We start from the raw sequence: 21,837 nt of genomic DNA, 5'->3' as shown, positions 1-21,837 counted from the left end.
AAAAATTTACTTTAAAGTTATATTAAAGGGGAGAAAATTCAAAAACTAAGGTAGATAGTTATGGTTCTTGGTCACTGCACTTTTCCTACTTGCCATCTGTTTATATTTCAAGTTTTAAGTAAATCCATTGAATAGATTTGGAGTTATGCTCCGGACAAAGTTACGGCCTGCCGGACAGACGGCCGGACAGACGGACAGGACCAATTACTATATCCCCTCTGAAAAAAATCTCGGCGGGGATAATAAATGAAAGCTTGTCAGAATTTTATTTTTTTTAGAGGTCACAATGACCTTGACCTTTGACCTAGTGAACCATAAATGGGTGTGGCGTGTAGAACTCATCAATGTACATACTAAGTTTCAATGTTGTAGGTGGAAGCACTTTTTTTTTAGAGCCAATGTTAAGGTTTTATCACGGCGGATGGCAGACACCGGACGGCGGACGACGAGCTGGCTATGACAAATTGACAATACATCGGGTTTTCTCCGAAAACAGCCAAAATAATGAAGCAAATGCAATTATTCACACAAATTATGACACAAGAGTTGCAATTTTGTACTCTGCACCTCCTTTCAATGTTCTCCATTAACATACAAGGTTGCATTTAAATACCCTAAATACTAAATAAATTATGATCCACGCAAAAAAATTACTAAAGAGGCAGAACAAATAGTAAAGGACAATAAATCTGTAAATCATGAAGTGAGATGTTCAATTTGTGTACACTGCTTTTTTCCCTTAAAGTCCTTTTTCATTACATGAAGTTTTATTTAAATCCCTTTCATTGTTCAAGAGTTATACTTCTCAAAAGAAGTGGACAGACGGACAATGTTATTACCAGGGATCATATTTTCCAACAACATCAATCGGTCTGGATTTTGAATGGGGGAAAAGTATTCGAAAAATTACATCTGAAATCCATGCATGCCAGAATTTTTCAGGTCCAAATCGGGAGATTCCATAAAAAATTGTCGGGAAATTTGACCAAAAAGCAGGACAACTAAAACGATCATTCCACCTTTACTTTAGTCAGCATATTACTTACAAAAACTGTAATTTTCTGCCAAATTTTGACGATACATGTGTTTCAGTAATTCATGAACACAGCGTTCTCCATTTTCCAGGGGAGTAAACACACATAAACTGAATTGTGGTGTTTCCCCGTATGCCTCGATTTGACATCCAATCGGTACAGGGATATCCCCTTGAACATATGTAAATCGTGTGACGCAATGTGAATGCATCGAGCACTTTTCTTATTCGACCAATCGTCAATTAACTCTAAATTTAGATTGATGCAGTATGTTACAAATTATTTTCTGGCAATCAGTCGAAAACGAAAGTTAATTTATGTTATTACTATATGAGCTGAAGGAGCAGAATCAGATGTCAAAGGAAAATCCCTGATTTGGAACTTCAGGCACAGCAGTAACTCTGTGCTTAAACGTCCTTGGTAAAGGCCTATGATACAATTATACCTGTTGCTAAAACAAAGTCCGGCTTGATGACAGTAAGATGTGTATCACAAAAGTCTTGAAGGTCGGGTGCACGTTTAAAACCATAATAACGGCTTATGTGGATGTCTGTTACCTAATGACATAGAATAAATAACATTTAATAAATATACGTAACACATAATCATTTAATTAAACAAACATTATTTGTTTATTTAACTGAAAGACAAAATAAAAACTAAATAAAAACTAGAGCCTTTGTCACAGACGTGACGAATACCCCCACATGACGCATTGACATAGAATATTTTTCACGTTGTCTTCACAAAAAACACCAGACACCATGCTCAATGTTTAAAAACGCACTAAGTGACCCAATGACCTAGTTTTTGACCCGGCATGGCCCATGTTCAAACTTGACCTACACATCATCTAGTTACAACTTCTGACCAAGTGTGGTGAAGATCGGATTTAAACTACTTGAAATAGAGAGCGGACACCATGCTCAATGTGTAAAATATGTACTAAGTGACCTTGTGACCTAGTTTTTGATCTGGCATGGCTCATGTTCGAACTTGGCCTTCAGATCATCTAGATAAAACTTCTGACCAAGTTTGGTGAAGATAAGATGAAAACTACTTTAATAAGAGAGAGGACACCATGCTGAATGTTAAAACACGCACTTAGTGACCCCGTGACCTAGTTTTTGACCCCGCAAAGCCCATGTTTGAACTTGGCTTTAAGATCATCTAGATACAACTTCTGACCAAGTTTGGTGAAGATCGGATGAAAACTACTTGAATTAGAGAGCGGACAAGCTGAATTTTTAAAACGCACTAAGTGACCCGTGACCTAGTTTTTGACCCGGCAAAGCCCATGTTCGAACTTGTCCTAGACATCATGTACATACAACTTCTGACCAAGTTTGGTGAAGATCAGATGAAAACTACTTGAATTAGAGAGCGGACACTTAATATGGACCGACAGACAGACCAACAGACCGACCGACAGACCGAACGACAAACAAGTTCACTCCTATATACCCCCCTAAACTTTGTTTGTGGGGGTATAATGATTATTATGAAATAAAGTACATAGGAGGGATAAATGCATATATTATAATTGCATTTTTGCTATAATATTTTGTCTTTGATAATTGGTCAGTCCTCCATTTAGGAACAATGTTGCAATATGGTGCCTCCATGTTTGACCTCATTAAAATTTCAAAACAATATCATGAATGGGTGTTAATGAAATCGGAAAAAAACAAACTAACCAAGTTTCAGTTTTTGTTTCATTTTATAAAAATACATGTTAACGTTATGATAAGCATTCTATTTTCCTTTGGCTATTGGTCCTTGACAAGTAGAATACAGCGACTCCACTTTAATGCCAAAGGAAGAATAATAAGGTAAAATGAAGTTTGCTTGAAAGGTTTAAAGACCATACCGAAAATGGACCATACGGCCCAGACCATACAGCCAAGATGTGCAGACCATACAGCCCAGGTTTGCGGATTATACTGCCCAGATTTGCAGACTATACAGACTATATGTCTTTACGCCATGTAGATTATTTAAATACACGAAATACTAAAATACTTAGTATGCTGTGATATTATGCATCTGTTAAAAATAAAACACCGGTAATGAAACGTTATAATCATTGCATTTTCGCTATAATATTTTGTCTTTGATAATTGGTCGGTCCTCCATTTAGGAACAATGTAGCAATATGGTGCCTCCATGTTGGACCTCTTTTAGTTTCATTTGATAAAAATGCATATTAACATAATGATATGTGTTTTATTTTCCTTGGACTATTGGTCCTTGACAAATAGGCAAAAGCGACTCCATTTAAATGCCAAGGGAAGAATATACTTAAACCCGGTTAACTCGCCCTCTGGATTTTTAACCTGCGTGACCTACTTGTCAAATCTGACAGAAAACATCTCTTGCTATAGATTGGAATCAATTTTTTATAAGATAATGTTGAAAAGCTCAGAATTTAACAATATTTGAATTTGCATAGTTCATCTAATTGTCGTAACGAAAAAATACGACATTGCTTGAAAATAACTGTGCTATTTATTTTATTTGATGTCTCAAAATCTATTTATTTAAATTGTTATATACTTATTGATTGTTACTTTGAATGGTATGTCAGAGCTTTGATTATTCAGGTTTATTTTAAAATTGGTGCTGTTTAACCTTTTTACCGCGAATCTACCAGGAGAAAAAATTAAACAACAATGGCGGACGGTGGGGTTGAATTCGTTTCTACGGCAGTTAATATTGAAGGATTTTCGTCATAAAAAGGCAGTTGTCCAATAAAGTTAAGTTAAACATGATTGTCCTTAAAATCATTTATCTGATACATGAAGATCGTTTCTAGACGCAAGTGAATATTCCTCAAGTACCACGAGTCAACCGTGTTGCAGTATAATAAGAACAAGAGCACAGCATAACGGGTGCCAACGCTTGGCTGTGAAAGCTTGTCAGAATTTTTTTTTTTTCTAGAGGTCACTGTGACCTTGACCTTTGACCTAGTGACCCAAAATTGGGTGTGGCGTGTAGAACTCATCAAGGTGTATCTACATATGAAGTTTCAAAGTTGTAGGTGGAAGCACTTTGATTTTAGAGCCAATTTTAAGGTTTTAGCACGAAGCCTACGGCGGACAGCAGAAGGCTGACGGCAGACGACGAGCTGGCTATGACAATACCTCGGGTTTTCTCCGAAAACAGCCAGGCTAATAATAAGGTAAAACGAAGTTGACTTGAAAAATGATAAAAATTTACATTATGAAATTGAATTATTTATTTTTGTTGTCATAAATCTTTTAGTTATGCATTTATCAATCTGATGCAATGTTACCTCTCTGTGTCATCAGCAAATAAATGACCTCATAGTCATACCTGAACAAACCAAAATATTTGGTCTGCATTTCCATTCTTCACTATTTTTGGTCCCAATCCGTAAACTCTGTTTTGGCCTGAAATGTCATTATGAATGGCCTTTGAAATGTATATGAAAATTAAAACAAACAACGATATAAATGAAACAAAATGAGTAATTGTTCTCATCGTTGGGCGTCTGCTGTTTGTTTACAAATGAAACTCCCTTCTTTAGAGAGAGATATCAAGACCGACAACTCTGTCGGGTACCCAACTCTGTCAGCCGGAAATAGTCGAAATAAGCAAGCGTCGTGAAGACTGTGATGAGATGAAAAACAACAACAGACATATATGATTTAACCAAATTATTGTAAATAATTGTAGAACAACTGTCAAAATGGCCTGTGTGAAAACAATAATTGTGACGTTTATAACGGGCATTGCGTTTGCAGATATTGGTTTGTAGAAATAATTGTATACAGTCAAGTTACCATTACCGGGGTCCATAGCGGATAACTTTGATGTTCAAGACTGCGTATCGCGATAAATAGTTGACATTTTTAGATGATATTTTGCACACAGTATCTTCAAGGCCTGTTCTTTAAAACGCATTGATTGAGTCGTAATCGGAGCTACACTTTGTCAAACATTTCAGTATGTTTTGCTGATATGTATATACGACTTTGTTGACTTCCGTCTCGTTTCCAAATCGAGGTTGAACATTTTTCGGGCACCCAATTTTTCGCTTCCACATGCTATAACTCTGTTGGAAAGTAAGAAGTTTATGCATTAATTTAAAGGCCATTTAGTAGTCTTTCTGCCTGCAAAAGTCAATTTCAGTTTGTATTCGTGTTTAAGATTTTGCAACACCTGTCCTCAAATAAAATTAAGAATTTGGGAAATAATATTTTATTATATTAAAATATATGCAAATCTTCTTAATTCTTACAATAAATGATATCAATCTTAATGTTTTATTTATTTTCCATGTTCAATATTTATAAGTAGATATGATTCAAACAATTTACATGGTTTATCAGTGTTTTTTTTCATTCAAAATCGGGTTCGGTAACCGGATCCATTCCCAATGGAAAAAAGTATATATTTTTCCCAAATGGGAGCAAAAAATTCCCAATTTCCGAAAAAGATTTTATTTTTTTTTTAAGATACCAATATTGTGTTCATCTCCCATCCAAATAAGATCAACATTAGTAAATATAATACTGGACACACTTGTATCCTCAATTTTTGAGCATTTGTTAGCAAAACAACAACAACACTAATTTCCAAATTTTAGTCAAAACGCCGCGAATTTTCCCAATACAAAGGGACCAGGCCCCATTCCCAAAATGGTGAAAAAAACCCACTGTTTACAAGATGCCCATAGCTTTTCTATCTTTTGAGGATTTTTAACAGATAATTCACACAAGAACACCATGAGTAAAGTGTGGATACAAGTTCACATATAGAAAACAATTAATAACAAAAAAATGAATATAATTTATAACTGGTAATATAACTTGGTCATTGTAAACAACACATTTTATGTTTTGACAGTTTAAATAGTGTGTTAGATGCCCCATGAGTGGTTTCAGTCACGTGATCCGTTATGGCTACAACTGATCTGTTAATGTATGAATTCTGCGGCCAAAAAAGGTATCGCAAATACATTTTGCCTGCGTTTAAAAATAAGACAATGTGCTGAATCAATAAGCAAAGGTATTATTTAATTAAAATTGGGTAAAAGAAGTCTCAAAACATTTATTGCTTTTCACCAGAACAACTTAATTACACTACTGATCCGGTAATGGTAACTTGACTGTATTGTAAATTTTAAGATTTCTAATCTAAATGTTCTCATTTGACATTTCTCATTTCTGTCAAAGTTTCAAAAGTGTCATTTTAATGTAGTGATTAATCAATAATCAATTTCAACATTGGTTTACTTTCACATTTATTTTTTCAATGCCAGACACCAACCGTTTGGTTTCTCTCAATCTTGACCTGTTGTTGCAATAATTCAACTCTCAGCTGTAGACCCTCCAGGTAGCTTGGTGTTGCAGTGATAATAGCTTTTTATCCCCCGCCAAAAGATTGGTGTTTTCCGTCCTTCATTTTGTCTGACCATCTGTCCCAACATTTTCATATTGGCAAAGTATATCAATTCAACAAATTGGCTTGTTTCATGTAAATTTGCCATCTGGATTCCAATTTAATCGGTAATATGAGTCACATAAACTATTTTCTGGCACAAATAAACACGAACAGTTCATAACTATATCTGTAATGATTAAATTATTATATACAGGGCTCTAGCTTGGCTCAGATTTTAGGGAGAAGTCACTTCTCCCTCAGCTCACAGTAGGGAGAAGTTTTTAGAAATAGGAAGAAGTTTTCAGAATCAGGGCCCTGGGGAAATGTAGCGATCGGTCCAAAATGGGACTTATTCTAGCAGACGACTAAAACATAAGGTTTTGTTAAGGCTGTTAATAACTTTTAAAGATAATCAGTCAGCTGTTACATCTTAAACTAAAAAAGAAAAACAAATAAAATAACTCATCTTTATCCTAATAAAAATGTTTGTCAGAGAAACAAATATGCATTATCACTTTTATCTTCAGTGGATAATTACATGATATGGTGTGCTTGCAGAATGATGATTTTAATCCAAGTCAGGTTTTTTTAGGCCCGATTTAATATTCCCAATCTCAAAATGAATACTTTTTTTCTCAAAATCTGCTCAAAAAAATTCCCAATCTTGAAAAAAAACGCTAATGAAATCAGCTGTTTTGCTTTTTAACAAAGCGTTCATAAGTCTGATCCGGTCTCGTACGGGTTTTAGTCTATACCTCGATTGGGATAACATTAGCATTGTTCGTGTAAACAATATTCTCAGAGTTGTTCAGGCGCTTATTACATTTGCGATGAAATTCAAGGTTTTTGTGATTTGGCTGAATGGAAAAGTATACCTTTTCCCAAAATTCTGCTAAAAAATTCTCAATCTGGAAAAAAAACGCTAATGACATCGGCTGTTTTGCTTTTTATGCCCCCCTTCAATAAAGAGAGGGTATATTGTTTTGCTCATGTCGGTCGGTCGGTCCATTGGTCCGTCGGTCCGTCCGTCGGTCCGTCCACCAGATGGTTTCTGGATGATAAGTCTAGATCGCTTACGCCTAGGATCATGAAACTTCATAGGTACATTGATCATGACTCGCAGATGACCCCCAGTGTTCTGCCTTGGATGCGCCCTTGCGTCATTGGCGCGAAAATAAAAGATTTGTCCCAACCCGTTTTCTGTATATGGGTCCGCGGGCACACAGGAATTAAGAATTAAAACTAATTGATTCAATTAGTAAGTCAGTAAAGTAATCGAGTGAATGTGTAACTAGAGCGAATTATTAAATTGGACGTGACGTCATTTTGCAGCTAATGGTTAATTTACTTTAATAACAATTGATTGCAATGGTAAGTTGAGATTATAACAATCAATCAGCTGATATCAAGGAAATTTTTACGCCTATCAAAATGGTGGAAAGTGACCGGCCGAAGAAAACAAAATCCATTTGAGTTTTTTTCCTCCGGCAAGTAAAATTAGAAAATATGACGATAATAATATCAACACCCCAACAGAGTCTTCCCAAGTCCCAACATCGTTTAGCAATGACAAAAAAGTCTGCCCTTAACGTACATTCCAAGCTTTCGAAAATTGTCTTGGTCACTGTTTGACAACAACAAAATGACATGCAGTTTGTGCATAAAGCACAAAAAAGAAAATGCCTTAACTATCGGTAATTCTAATTATCAAACAAGTACTTTGACACGCAATGCTGAGTCCAATGACCATCAATCTGTTCAAAGTTTTGTAAATATAATGACAATTGTTTGACAGTTTTAAAAAGTTTTTAAAATGTTCAAGTTTGAATTAGAATGTTACATCCTGTGGACTGGCTGTAAGAAGAAATCAAGCAAATTTAAGAGTGCAAGTAAAAGGTAATTTGTTTCTGAAAATTTAATTCTGCTACAAATATATTTCTGTGTCCCCCAGATTTTTCCTTTTCGTCCCCACTTTTGTAACCATAAAGGGTCCCTGTCCCCAACAGTAAAGATTCATGGCAGAACACTGGACCCTATTGATTTTCAGGTCACTAGGTCAAAGGTCAAGGTCACGGTGACTCGAACCAGTAAAATGGTTTCCGGATGATAACTCAAGAACGCTTACGCCTAGGATCATGAAACTTCATAGGTACATTGATCATGACTCGCAGATGACCCCTATTGATTTTCAGGTCACTAGGTCTAAGGTCAAGGTCACGGTGAATCGAACCAGTAAAATGGTTTCCGGATGATTACTCAAGAACGCTTATGCCTATGATCATGAAACTTCATAGGTACATTGATCTTGACTCCCAGATGACCCCTAGTGATTTTCAGGTCACTAGGTCAAAGGTCAAGGTCACAGTGACTCTAAATAGTAAGATGGTTTCCGGTTGATTACTCAAGAATGCTTACGCCTAGGATCATGAAAATTCATAGGTTCATTGATCATGACTGGCATATGACCCCTATACATTTTCAGGTCACTAGGTCAAAGGTCAAGGTCACATTGACTAGAAACAGTAAAATGGTTTCCTGATAATAACTCAAGAATAATTAGGCCTAGGATAATGAAACTTCATAGGTACTTTGATCATGACTGGCAGATGACCCCTATTGATTTTCAGGTCACTAGGTCAAAGGTCAAGGTCACAGTGACAGAAAACGGATTCACACAATGGCTGCCACTACAACTGACAGCCCATATGGGGGGCATGCATGTTTTACCAACAGCCCTTGTAAACAAAGTGTTAATAAGTCTGATCCGGTCTTGTACGGGTTTTAGACTATACCTCGATTGGGATAACATCGGCTTTTTTCGTGTTAACGATATTCTCTGTGTTGTTCAGGTGCTTATTAAATTTGCAATGAAATTCAATCTTTTCCTGATTTGGCTGAATGGAAAACAAAGATGTCGCGCAATTTGAAATATTAAGTGAAAAAGATTCCTAAGCAAAAACCTGGTGGCCAAACGAAAACTGTTGATTTTTAAAAGCAAGCGTCATTAGATAAACAAACATCGTTATCAAGTACAAGTCCTCCCATTGAAACTTCTTCCATTGTTAATAATAGATATTTAATAACAAGTGACTCATCCTCGATTTCCGAAAGCAAAGTGCTGACTGATATTCAACATTTTGAAAGCTTTTGTTCTTCAGAAGAAGCCTCCTAATAAAATGGTGCCTGATGTGACTGAAGACTTTGTATGAGCTTATTATGTGCAAAACTGTTGATCATGATGGTGTTTGTGATTAAAGATGTTGAACTCTTTCATGTAGTTTTATATCCCCATTTTTTTTCTCAATTTTTTAAAAATGCCTATAAAATTGTCAATTTCAAAGCCATGGGCTATCTTCCCAAAAAGCTGATAAAAAACCTGCAAGTTTCAAACATGTGAACGGTTCATGGAAATGTTGATGGTAACAGGCATCGTATTTGTTACAATGTATTAGGTTGATTGAACTCAATTTAATAGACATACATGAGACATATTTTTATGCCCCCGAAGGAGGGCATATAGTGATCGCACTGTCCGTCTGTCTGTCCGTCCGTCCTTCACACTTTGCGTTTAGGTTTCGAAAACTGCTCATAACATCTATGTCGCTTCAGATGTAACTTTCATATTTGGTATGCATGTATATATATGGACAAGGTCTTTCCATACGCACACAAATTTTCACTCTTGTGACCTTGACCATGAACTTAGGGTCAGCGTTTAGGTTTTGAAAAATGCGTTTAGGTTTCCAAAAATGCTCATAACTTCTATCAAAGCGTTTATCGGGGGCATATGTCATCCTATGGAGACAGGTCTTGTTTACAGATTTTATCAGGAAGAACATTGAGCTGTACCAATGTTCTCATAAAAGCTCAAAGCATTCAAGAAGAACTATCTTGACCTGAGGCACACTGTTGATAAAAGTTACATCCTGGTAGACCTTTTTACAACATCCTACTCAAATTTGTACCTGCCTGATCCAGGAAACCTTGTAAACCGTAATTACTCTAAGACTAAAATATTTTTAAAATACAGGTGTTCGAAAATTAAGAGACTTGTATTTATTTTATGTTTGTCAATTATTATATTGAAATAAAGACAAAAAATTAACGTCTAATCATTTTGTTTTGTTGTTATCTTTTTTCTCTGCTTTGAAATAAATACATGTACAACTTCACATCTTTAAAAATCACTTACCTGAAATAAGACATAAAAAATAGAAACATTAATCTTATTGCTTTCTTAATACAATAATTATTTCAAAGGCTGTTGGAACAAACCAGTGTTTATTACCAGTTACCCATTAACGAAAATGTAATGGTCAGTTGCCCTTGGGCATTCATCTGCCAATTTTTATGACTTTAATCGGGTTGTAAAAACACATTATCAAAGGGTCACCAGATAAGCGAAAACATGGCCGAAATTTGGTAAAATAGAGCTGTTAAATTGACTCTCCGAGAATGTAGAGTCTATTATTATAGACAAAATTTTGTATTTTGGCCTTAAATAAGGGGGTGTCCAAAAATTTTGTGTCCAAAATCGTAGAATAATTAGGGAACTGATCTTTGAAACTTGTAGTGTTTTCTTCAGTACTAGAAAGCCCACAACCTAAGCTTATGATATATTATAATGGCCATTAGAACATTGAGCAAATGGAAAACACATTTAAAAAAATAATTTATATATTTTAGTAATTCAACCAGATGAATGTCCAGGAATGTACTGTGGCAGAATGAACATTGGACCAGCTCGCTACTCAGATTGTGGGGTAATGTCTCTATTTTATTGTGACTTTTTACTAAGACTAAAGAGATGCAGTTTATTTTTATTTTCAATGTAAGTGTAAATAAAATTAATTAATTTTTTTTTGTTTTTGCAATGGACCAGGTACTTGGTGTTTTAACTGTGTTAAGATATATATTATATTTAAAATGAAAGTAGTTTAATGGTTTATAACAGAGATTGGCCTAGCGTCAAATTTTTGGGAGAAGTTACTTCTCCTTTGAGTGGGCCTTGACTGGGAATCAGGAGAAATCAAGGAGAAAGCATGTATTTTGGTTAGATAATAAATATCTTGCATTAAGTTGCATTATTTCATCATTTTTTAAGTATTGAATACACATTTTTAGCGAGGCTGTTTTTCGGAGAAAACCGGAGGTATTGTTATAGCCTGCTCGTCGTCAGCGGTCCGCCATCCGCAGCCGTCGTGCTAAAACCTTTACATTGGCTCTAAATTGAAGTGCTTCCACCTACAACTTTGAAACTTCATATGAAGATACACCTTGATGAGTTCTACACGCCACACCCATTTTGGGTCACTTGGTCAAAGGTCAAGGTCACTGACCCAAAAATTTCTGACAAGCTTTTGCAGCCGAGCGTGGCATCCGTTATGCTGTGCTCTTGATAAATTATGAATTCTTCGTAATGAATTATTTTAATTGTTAATTAAATTGACCATAAGAAAACTCAATACAGGATATTCCATTATGACAAGTTCATTTCGGCCATGCTCTGTGAAAAGTGTGTTTAAGTCATGTGCGGAAAGTGTTTTCCCAGATAAGCCTGTACAGTCGGCACAGGCTAATCAGGGACGACAATTTGCGCACATGAATTTAACCCCCATCTCACAGAGCACGGCCCATTTATGTTCAAAGGCCTGTCCTCGAGGATATCAAGCAGAGAACTCTGTCTGTGGTGAATGCACGAGCTCACCCGACCTCTACGACTGGCTCTACTTGGGATTCATGGCCATCACATCCATACTTCTACATTGCTTCTTCATAGATTACACAAACGTTAAAAAAGAGTGAGTATATATCATGCTATATGAAAATGTTTAATATAAAACTTTCTTTTAATTTATAGAGTTTGGCATTCAGCTGTAGTATTGGCATATATTACTGGTGAACATGCATGTCTGGTTAATTCATTTGAGTTATTCAGTAACTTGATTGCCTGTTCAATCCAAAAGCTTTTATTTATTCTTTAAAAGTGGCAATTGCTTCTTTGACTGGTCATATTATTGGTACAAGGTTATTATGTTAATAAAAATAAATGACTATTATTGTAAATACTAAATCCATATTAAAAATGAAAAAATATGAAGTCATTTAGGCAATGTTGTCTGTACAAAATAACAACATGATCAAATTTTTTGTCAACATGCTTTCAGGTCTCTAGTTGTTCTTCACCTGTCGGCCGTAGTTGAAAGCGTGATGGCCGCCATATTGACGCTCCTGTTGGCAGACCCGCTTGGTTCACTAAGCCTGCGCTCATGCCCAGTTGCCAGGCTGCAGGACTGGTATTCCATGCTCTACAATCCATCGCCTAACTATACTACGACCTTGCATTGTACACAGGAGATTGTTTATCCCCTGTAAGTCTGGGTAATTGTTGTGTTTTCTTATTGAGCCTTGTTCTGGGAAAACTGGGCTTAATGCATGTGTTTACAGTGTGATCGTAGATTAACCAGTTCAGTCCCCGCAGGTTAATTAAGGAAACCCTCTCTGCCTAATCTGGATTTTTGTTAAGAAGACTCTGCCTTGAACAAAAAATTCCCTAAAAGTGGAAAGTGTGATCAGCCTGTATGGACTGCACAGGCACTAGGCTAAATTTGTGTCTTAAATTATCAACCAGGGTTGTGATTACTATTCCTTTCAGCTGATCGCTTCTTTGATTAAGTTTCATGATTTTACAAATATTGTAGAGTTGGTTTTATTTTGCCTGTGTTAAATTTTAAATTCTAAACTGGAGCATTAAGTATGTTTATCCCAATCTTAAAATATAAATATGGGCAGTGTTTTGAGAAAACTGGGCATAATGCATGTTCGTAAAGTGTCGTCCGGGATTAGCCTGTGCAGTTTGCACAGGCTAATCAGGGACGACATTTTCCGCTTTTATGACATTTTTCGTTAAAATGAAGTCTCTTAGCAAAAATCCACTTTAGGTGTAAAGTGTCATCCCTGATTAGCCTGTGCAGACTGCACAGGCTAATCTGGGACGACACTTTACGCACATGCATTATGCCCAGTTTTCTCAGAACACGACTCATATATGTGTTCTTGCCACTCTTAGCATTTGTGTTACATGTATCAGCGTTCTAGATAAGCTGCGTATCAGCGTAATATACGCATTAGAAAAATCAAGATACGCTCAATTTATCATTTCCGTGCGTACATTTAAGCAAGCCAATATGGACTTACGCAAATGATGTAAATTCTCTGCATACAACTTAAACAAAAAATATAAACAGCTGATTGTCTTTTGTCAAAATATGAGACAGGTTGTAGTAAAAATTAGAGATAATTTGTGTGCTGGATTGTAGAAATACTTACCCAGTTGGTATGTATACTCTGTATCATCTAGACGCATGAAGAGGTCAGCATGGCTTCTTCGAAGCCAAAACAAATTACTTCTCAAAGTAAAATAGATTCTTTTTATACGGCAAAAGTTGTATCGAGTAAAAACTTTGTACTGCCAATACTGAATGATTTAATTTCCTCTGTTTTCAAATCAAAAAGAAAACACTTAAACACTAATAAAACAACTGTTGAAAGTTGGCAAAAAAGTTGCCCATGGCTCACGGTGGTGGAAGCCTATAAACCAAGCACAGTTAAAAAAAACACTTTACGAAACCTGCTACTATGAAGGAATACACATAGTTAATGGTTTATTGTGTTTAACATGATTAAAGTAGTGTGTCTGTACCCTGGCTATATTCTTTTACTTTTAGCAAATTACCCTTTAAGCAAGGCAAAATTTGACAATTTACCCCCATGCTTTGAAAAGAGGGGGTATTTACCCCCATGGGTAAAAAATTATCTATAACGCTGTGTTGTATTACTAAATGGTTCGAAAATGTGTTTAAACAGCCTTTTTATTGATGTGCGATACTGTTTTACTAACCTAAAGAATAAGCATTTGCAACGCTAGTTCATGACATGTTCATTTAAGATCCTAGATTAAGTAATGCAATGTTCATTAAAATTAATTTAAGTTGTCTATTTTAACGTTCATTTTAAATTTGGGTTCTTAATGATAATGCAAATTAATGACTTTGGGAATAAAACAAAAATCTTTTTTAGCTGTCCTAAAGAGCTCTGTTGTTGTGCATAGTTTGTCACCTTTAGCTTGTTATTGCGCTAAAGGCCACATTTTTATGCAATCTTGAATTGTGCAAAGTTCAATTCTTGTGACCAATAGTAGATATCCAGGTCAAATAATAGAAAAATTGTATTACCTCTCTATGGGCGACATTTATGACTCAATGTTAATGAAACTTAGTCAGGATGTTTATCTTAATATTATCTAGTTTTAATCTGGGTCAGGTGCATTAAAAACTAGGTCACCAAGTGAAGTATTAAGGCAAAATGTATCTGTCAATCTCGGTGAAACTTGGTCAGAATTTTTATCTTGAAAATATCTAGATGGATTTTTAATATGGGTCAGACTCTTGTGTTATAAAAACTAGGGTCAAGGTCAAATCTTGGAAAAACTTCGTGACCACTCAAGCGGCCACAATTGTTACCCAATCTTGGTTAAACCTGGTCAGCACATTTTTTTTGAGACAATATATACACCAAGTTTTAATGTGGGCCACATTTGTTCTAAAATAAGGCAATGAGGTAAAATCTTTACTTAGAAAACCCATAGCACCACTCTAGGAGCCTTATTTATGATTCAATCATGGTAAAACTTGGTCAAAATTTGTTTAATGACAATATCAAAGCCATGTTTGAATATGTCTATAGTGGGGTCAAAGGTGTACTTTGAACTTAGGTGAGCATATCACAGTCGTCGTGACCCTCTTGTAAGAAAAAAAAACAACATGCACATTCATCCTCACAAATCCAGAGCATTCCACAGGAATACTTGAAGAAACCAGCAAGTGACTACTTACCGTTGGTCCCTAAAATGTGTTCCAGTTCCTTTGATTTTCTGAGAAAACTCATTTGTCATCCAGGCCTTTCCTGAGAGCCTTTAAGCACAGTGGCACCATATACCTACATTTTCAAATCAAGGGCACCTATGTGCCTGAATTTCCAAATCAAGGGTACCTGTGTGCCTGAATTTCCAAATCAAAAGGTACCAATGTGCCTGAATTTCCAAATCAAAAGGTACAAATATGCCTGAATTTCAAAACCAAAGGGTACCTATGTGCCTGAATTTCCAAATCATGGGTACCTATGTGCCTGAATTTCCAAATCAAAGGATACCTTTGTGTCTGAATTCCTAATCAAAGGACACCTATGTGCCTGATTGTCCATTTCAGGAGTACCCATGTACCAACATTTCTTTTAGTATCTTTGTGTGCTTGTTTAAGCTTATGAGTAATCTAGATATTAATATGGGACATATACTTTAAAGCAAGAAATCAAACTAATTCCCAACTGTGGGTCTATGCCTCTGTGCCTAAACAAAATCTTGTTTATGCAAGAAGTTAAATTTCGGCAATTGAGGTCAAACTCTTAGTTTATAAATAAGTGTTGTCCCTAATTAGCCTGTGGCCTCAGGACTGCACGGTTTCACCAGGGAAGACATTTTACGCACATGCATCAAGCCCAGTATTCCCAGACTGAGGCTCATATGAGTCGTGTTCTGAGAAAACTGGGCATAATGCATGTGCGTAAAGTGTCATCCCAGATTAGCATTTGCAGTCCGCACAGGCTAATCAGGGACGACACTTTCCTCTTTTATGACAATTTTTGTTAAAATGAAGTCTCTTCTTAGCAAAAATCTAATTTAGGCGGAAAGTGTTGTCCCTGATTAGCCTGTGCAGACTGCACAGGCTAATCTGGGACGACACTTTACGCACATGCATTTTATGCCCAGTTTTCTCAGAACACGACTCATTTATTGCTTTATGGTTACAGGTACACTATAGTGATGATCTACTATGCCTTTTCCCTGGTATTTATGATGTGCTTACGGCCATTCATCAGCTACCAGTTTGTGGATTGCCTGGGCACTAAGTCGATCTACGCTGCACTCTATTTTCTGCCGATTCTTATTGTTGTACAGGCTTTATTGGCTGGGCTTCTGTGTAAGTCTTTTACTTCATTGAACAGATTTATCATTAATATTGCTTGTTTTTAGAATTGTGTTCAAATTTAATCACTTGTCTATATATTTTATTATTCTAGCTTATTGTGATTTTAATGCCTCAAATAAATAAATGTAAGCAGGTTAAGATGTGAAAAGGTGTCTTCTCTGCTAACAGTCAAAATATGTGTGTTCTCATGTTAAGAAAAAATGACACCAGGGAGCAAAGATTAATTTATAGCCATGTGAACTATTTTTAAGTTCAAACACAAGACTCAATTTTAGCTCGACTATTATATATGAAATATATATAGTAGAGCTATCCTACTCACCCCGGCGTCAGCGTTCCCGTTCCCGTGAGCGTTGGAATGTTAAAGTTTGCGCACCACCTCAAGTATTTCCTATGTCCCTTGACATATTGCTTTCATATTTTGCATACTTCTTTACCAACATTACCCCAACCTATAAACAAGAGCAGACAACTGTATCAAGCATTTTGTAAGAATTATGGCCCTTTTTCCACTTAAAATATGCATATTATTGATAAATCTATGTTAAAGTTTGCATACCACCTCAAATATTTTCAATGTCCCTTGACATTTTGCTTTCATATTTTGCATACTTCTTTACCAACATGACCCCAATCTATAAACAGGAGCAGACAACTCTAACAAGCATTTTGTAAGAATTATGTTCCCTTTTTATGCCTTAGAATATGCATATTATTGATAAATCTATGTTAAAGTTTGCGTACCACCTCAAATGTTTTCTTTGTCCCTTGAGATATTGCTTTCATATTTTGCATACTTCTTTACCAACATGACCCCAATCTATAAAAGTGAGCAGACAACTCTAACAAGCATTTTGTAAGAATTATGGCCCTTTTTCCACTTAGAATATGCATATTATTGATAAATCTATGTTAAAGTTTGCGTACCACCTCAAAAATTTTCTATGTACCTTGTCATATTGCTTTTATATATTGCATACTTCTTTACCAACATGACCCCAATCTATAAACAAGAGCAGACAATTGTACAAGCTATTGCTTTCATACTTGCAACACTTCCTAACTATCATAAGGGGACTGTGCAGGCAAAGTTATGTACAATGTAACTCTAGCATTTTGACTGAATTATGGCCATTTTATACCTAGATAATTTAACATTTGGTTAAGTTTTGTGTTTTGGTCCAGTTGGCTCCTCTAAAGTATCATAGCTATTGCTTTCAGACTTGTAAAACTCGCTTACTATCGTAAGGGGACTGTACAGGGCAAGTTGCATAACTCTGGTTGGCATTTTAACAGAATTATGGCCCTTTTTTGTCTTAGTAACTTTTCATATTTTGTTAAATTTTGTGTTAAGATCCACTTTACTTCTGGTTCAAACTTAAAATATTTTCTTACTATCATGAGGGTACTGTACCTGGCAAGTTGACTTTGACCTTGACCTTTGATTGACCTTGACTCTCAAGGTCAAATTAATAAATTTTGCTTTAATTGCCATAACTTCTCTATTTATGATCAGATTTGATTCATACTTTGACAAAACAACACTTACCTGACATACCACAATGGACTCCACCCAAACCATCCCCATGCCCCACCCCAGAATCCCCCACCCCAAATTATGTTTTTTTTTCTTATTTTTGAAAGATTATCTTATAGATGACCACACCCCCACATTATACCCCCCTCTCCACCCCCACCCACCCAAAAAGATTTTTTGTCTTTGAAACATGGTAAAAAAAAATATTTTTGAAGGACCATCCAACCATCCCACCCAAGCTATTGCTATCAAACTTGAAATAAAATCTTATTAGTTTGTTTTATGTCTTTACAAATGCTCAATATATTGTGGAAAATATACCTGAACTCAGAATCATATATTAAAATAAAACACCTTTTTCAAACATAAGCGATCAATATGTTTCAATTATGGTCCTTTTCCACTTAGAATATGACCATATTACCTTGACCTTATTGAATATGAACAATTTCCCAATGATGGCTTACGTTATACTGTCAAGCACTCGAATAGTCGAATGCGCTGTCCTCTGACAGCTCTTGTTAGATTGCCCATGCAAAATAAAGCTTTGTGTTTGAAACAACATCGTTTTGACTTTTCTTGAAGAATGTGATGATAAAAATGGGTTCTGTTCAGAGAATTAAATAGCAAAGTAGCACAGTAACCCAAAGATAGAGAGACTGTTGTGTTGTTGAAGCCTGAACTATTTCTATGTGTCCAATATTTTGCTTTGTTGTTTCAGATTACTCATTTCCCTACATTCTCATTATTGTTACCCTGATAACAAGTGCCGTCCACCTGTCCAGGACTGTCCACTCGGTGAGTAGTCTGGGGCCAATGTCTATAAATAGCATTAACGCTGATAATATTTTGTGTTTTCAATGGGCCTCACCTTGGGAAAAGGGGCTTTAATGCATGTGAGTAAAGTGTTTTCCCAAATTAGCCCATGCACTTTCCTCACTAAGAAGAGATTCACTTTAAATGAAAAATACCATAAGTGTCATCATGATAAGCCTGTGTGTTGTGCACAGGCTTATCTAGAACTACACTTAAGGCACATGCATTAATACTATTTTTCACTCAAATGTATTTTTTGGTTGATGATATCAAAAACTTTGAAGTAAGTAACAACGGTTGATTAAGTCAAACATATAAACAAAGCATTCAACATTACACTAAACATGTTTTAATGCATTCCAAATTTGCAGTAATTATGATAAAATGAATTTACAAACATGCCTATAAGAAAATGTATCTCATCCTTGAATATTTTTATGTGTTATTAAAAGCAAACATTTGATTTTGCGTTACAGAGCGTCAAAGATCTTATAAAAGAAAACCTGACGGACGCCCGTCGCCTAATTATTCTTATCTGCCACTGGGTTCTACACGGATATGGAATTATATCACTTACCGAGCTAAAGAATCCGGAACTTCATGGGCCAGTGCTGCTACTGGTCTTTTGCCCTACAGTTTTTTATGTTACAACAACAAAGTTTACAAATCCGAGTAATTTACAAACAGCGGAATAATGTGTTATTTTTTAAAATTATACAGGAATTATATAAGTTATGAACAGTTAGAACATTCATCAGATATATTTATTGTTTTAATTAGCATTTTTGTTACGAGTGGATATTGTCAACATGACTAGGTTACAGTACATGTATGATATCATAAAATATTATTGCGTATTTATGTATTGTAAATTTTTGATAGAATATTTTAAAGAAATATATTGGCGTTTAGATATGGAAAAACCAGTTGGGTGGGTAGAAGGATGGACTTGCTGGAAAAAAACTCCACTGTAATTACAATTCCAGTAAAGTTTCATTATCCTGACGTGTGCAAACGTTTTTGGTCTATGTTGATGAAACTGAACACTAAATACATACAAGGGGCACAACTGCATGTAAAGCAATGTTTTGATAAGAGTTTATTCTTGGATTGATGTCTTATTCTAACTTCACAAAAAAGTGAAACTTTTCTCACAGTTTCATTTATACCATATGTGCTAATGAAAATACTTTCAATAGTACTATTAACATCATCTTTACTGCCTAGCGTGTCATTGTTTGCAACCTGGAAATGAAATCAATTTGTTAAAGCAATTTAAAGACAAGCATTAAATCAAAATGCTTGTGTTGAGAATATAATATAGATATACTTTCACAGTTTATTGCTTTACATCTATACATCTGTACAAGGCATATTGCTGCAATAAAGGAATCTAGGTTTATTATTAATGATTTAAAAGGATGTCATATTAGCCTGGGGAACACCTTTGTTTAAAAAACGATTACCTGCATTTTATCAAACATTTCACTTGCAAGATTAATGTTTTCATATGCAGTAATTCTAACAAATACATTTTTGTGTAATTAATAAGAATACATAATCTTTGGAAGATATTTATTAGCATTTCCTTTATTCCAAATTTAAACTTGTTTGTGCCATTAGATTTATTTTTTTAAATCTGAGTATTGCTAGTACATAACTTGCCTAGCTATTTGTCATGAAATCCTTTCTATGGCCATTCTCCCCCTACCTTTGATGATTCCAGCAGTTGTCAGTTACTGGCATAAGTGAGCTTATTACTAGTTAACCAGCCCTCCCATGAAATGTTTAAGTTGGTAAACTTATGGCTGTGATATTACTGAAATACTGTTGACAAGGCAAACAATCCAATCAACAAAAAACAAACATTTTTGAGAGCAAGTATAAGTACATGACCACCAGTATGTATCAGGCTAATGTAGTTTTGCTCAACATGCTCATGTATGACTTTCAGTCAGTACACTACTTGTTTATTGATGTGACATGTATAATTGTTTGAGTCTCGTCCTGGGAAAATGGTGCTTAATGCGAGTGGGTAGTGTTGTCCCAGACTAGCCTTGCAATCAGAGAAGACACTTTCCATTTAAACTAGTTTATTATTTAGAAAAGACTAAACAATTTTTTTATTGAAATAGAAAATGTAATTCCTCATCTGGGAAAACATGTCACCCACATGCATTAAGCACCGTTTTCCCAGAGACAACTCAGTTTTTATTTGTCGGCTTCTGTGGAAAATCTCAATTCATATGACTATGTCTACCTATTTTATTTTTTTATTTTTTCAGAAAGACATTCCTTAAAAAACATGAATTTGTCTCGATTCATTGAAAACTATCAGAGTTGTCTTCACACATTTGAAGACATGCATATGTTTGTAAAGTACTTGAACACTTGAACATTTGATAACCCATGTTATAAATGAGTAATTGGCTGTGCCAAGAGGACTGGAAATATTTTCATAAAGGAGCTTTGCTTCCAGAAAACCGACCTTAATGCATGTGGATAAAGTGCCGTCCCAGATTAGCACGTGCAGTCCACACAGGCTAATCAGTGACATCTATTCTGCCTAAACTGGATTTTTATAAAGAAGAGAATTATCTTAAGACCAAAATTACAATAAAAGCAAAAAGTGTCGTCACTGATTAGCCTGCTGAACATTCTAATCTAGGACGACACTTTACACACATGCATAGTCCTGATTTCACATAGCGAAGATCAAATCTAGGCACATGATTTTGCTAATTGTGTTCATGTACAGGTATATTGCATTTCATTTCATGAACACTTGAACATTGCAAGGTTGAAAATGGTAGTAATACTAATAATTACCTTTGACAAATTGCCGCATAATGCCTCTTTCAGTTTATATGCTGGAATATTAGCAATACTTTATGTTATATGATGTTCATTCCCTACATTTGTGTATTTTCATTGTTGATTCACCTATCTTTATGTTTGGTAAAAATGTGCAAGGCTTAATAAATATCATTTGTTA

General features: G+C 35.4%; 2 protein-coding genes across 2 annotated transcripts in view; one reads left to right on the top strand and one right to left on the bottom strand.

The window, feature by feature from the left end:
* Window positions 1-4,620, bottom strand: part of LOC127873041 (transmembrane protein 62-like) — a 24,867-nt gene extending 20,247 nt beyond the window's left edge. The window contains exons 1-2 of the mRNA XM_052416604.1: window positions 4,371-4,620; window positions 1,480-1,591 (exon numbers count right to left, since the gene is read on the bottom strand). Of these exons, the coding sequence (XP_052272564.1) occupies window positions 1,480-1,591; window positions 4,371-4,538 (280 nt within the window). The 5' untranslated portion in view covers window positions 4,539-4,620. The remainder of the gene's footprint in view (window positions 1-1,479; window positions 1,592-4,370) is intronic.
* Window positions 4,621-21,837, top strand: LOC127873046 (JNK1/MAPK8-associated membrane protein-like). The gene is made up of 7 exons (XM_052416609.1): window positions 4,621-4,807; window positions 11,130-11,206; window positions 12,093-12,244; window positions 12,611-12,814; window positions 16,311-16,480; window positions 18,748-18,824; window positions 19,319-21,837. The coding sequence occupies exons 1-7, from the start codon at window positions 4,747-4,749 to the stop codon at window positions 19,535-19,537; spliced, it is 960 nt and encodes a 319-aa protein (XP_052272569.1). The 5' UTR covers window positions 4,621-4,746; the 3' UTR covers window positions 19,538-21,837.

Source organism: Dreissena polymorpha, chromosome 3, assembly GCF_020536995.1.
Source record: "Dreissena polymorpha isolate Duluth1 chromosome 3, UMN_Dpol_1.0, whole genome shotgun sequence".
Classification (NCBI taxonomy): domain Eukaryota; kingdom Metazoa; phylum Mollusca; class Bivalvia; order Myida; family Dreissenidae; genus Dreissena; species Dreissena polymorpha.
Note: the sequence above shows the minus strand (reverse complement) of the source record. Positions and strands in the feature narration are given on the sequence as shown.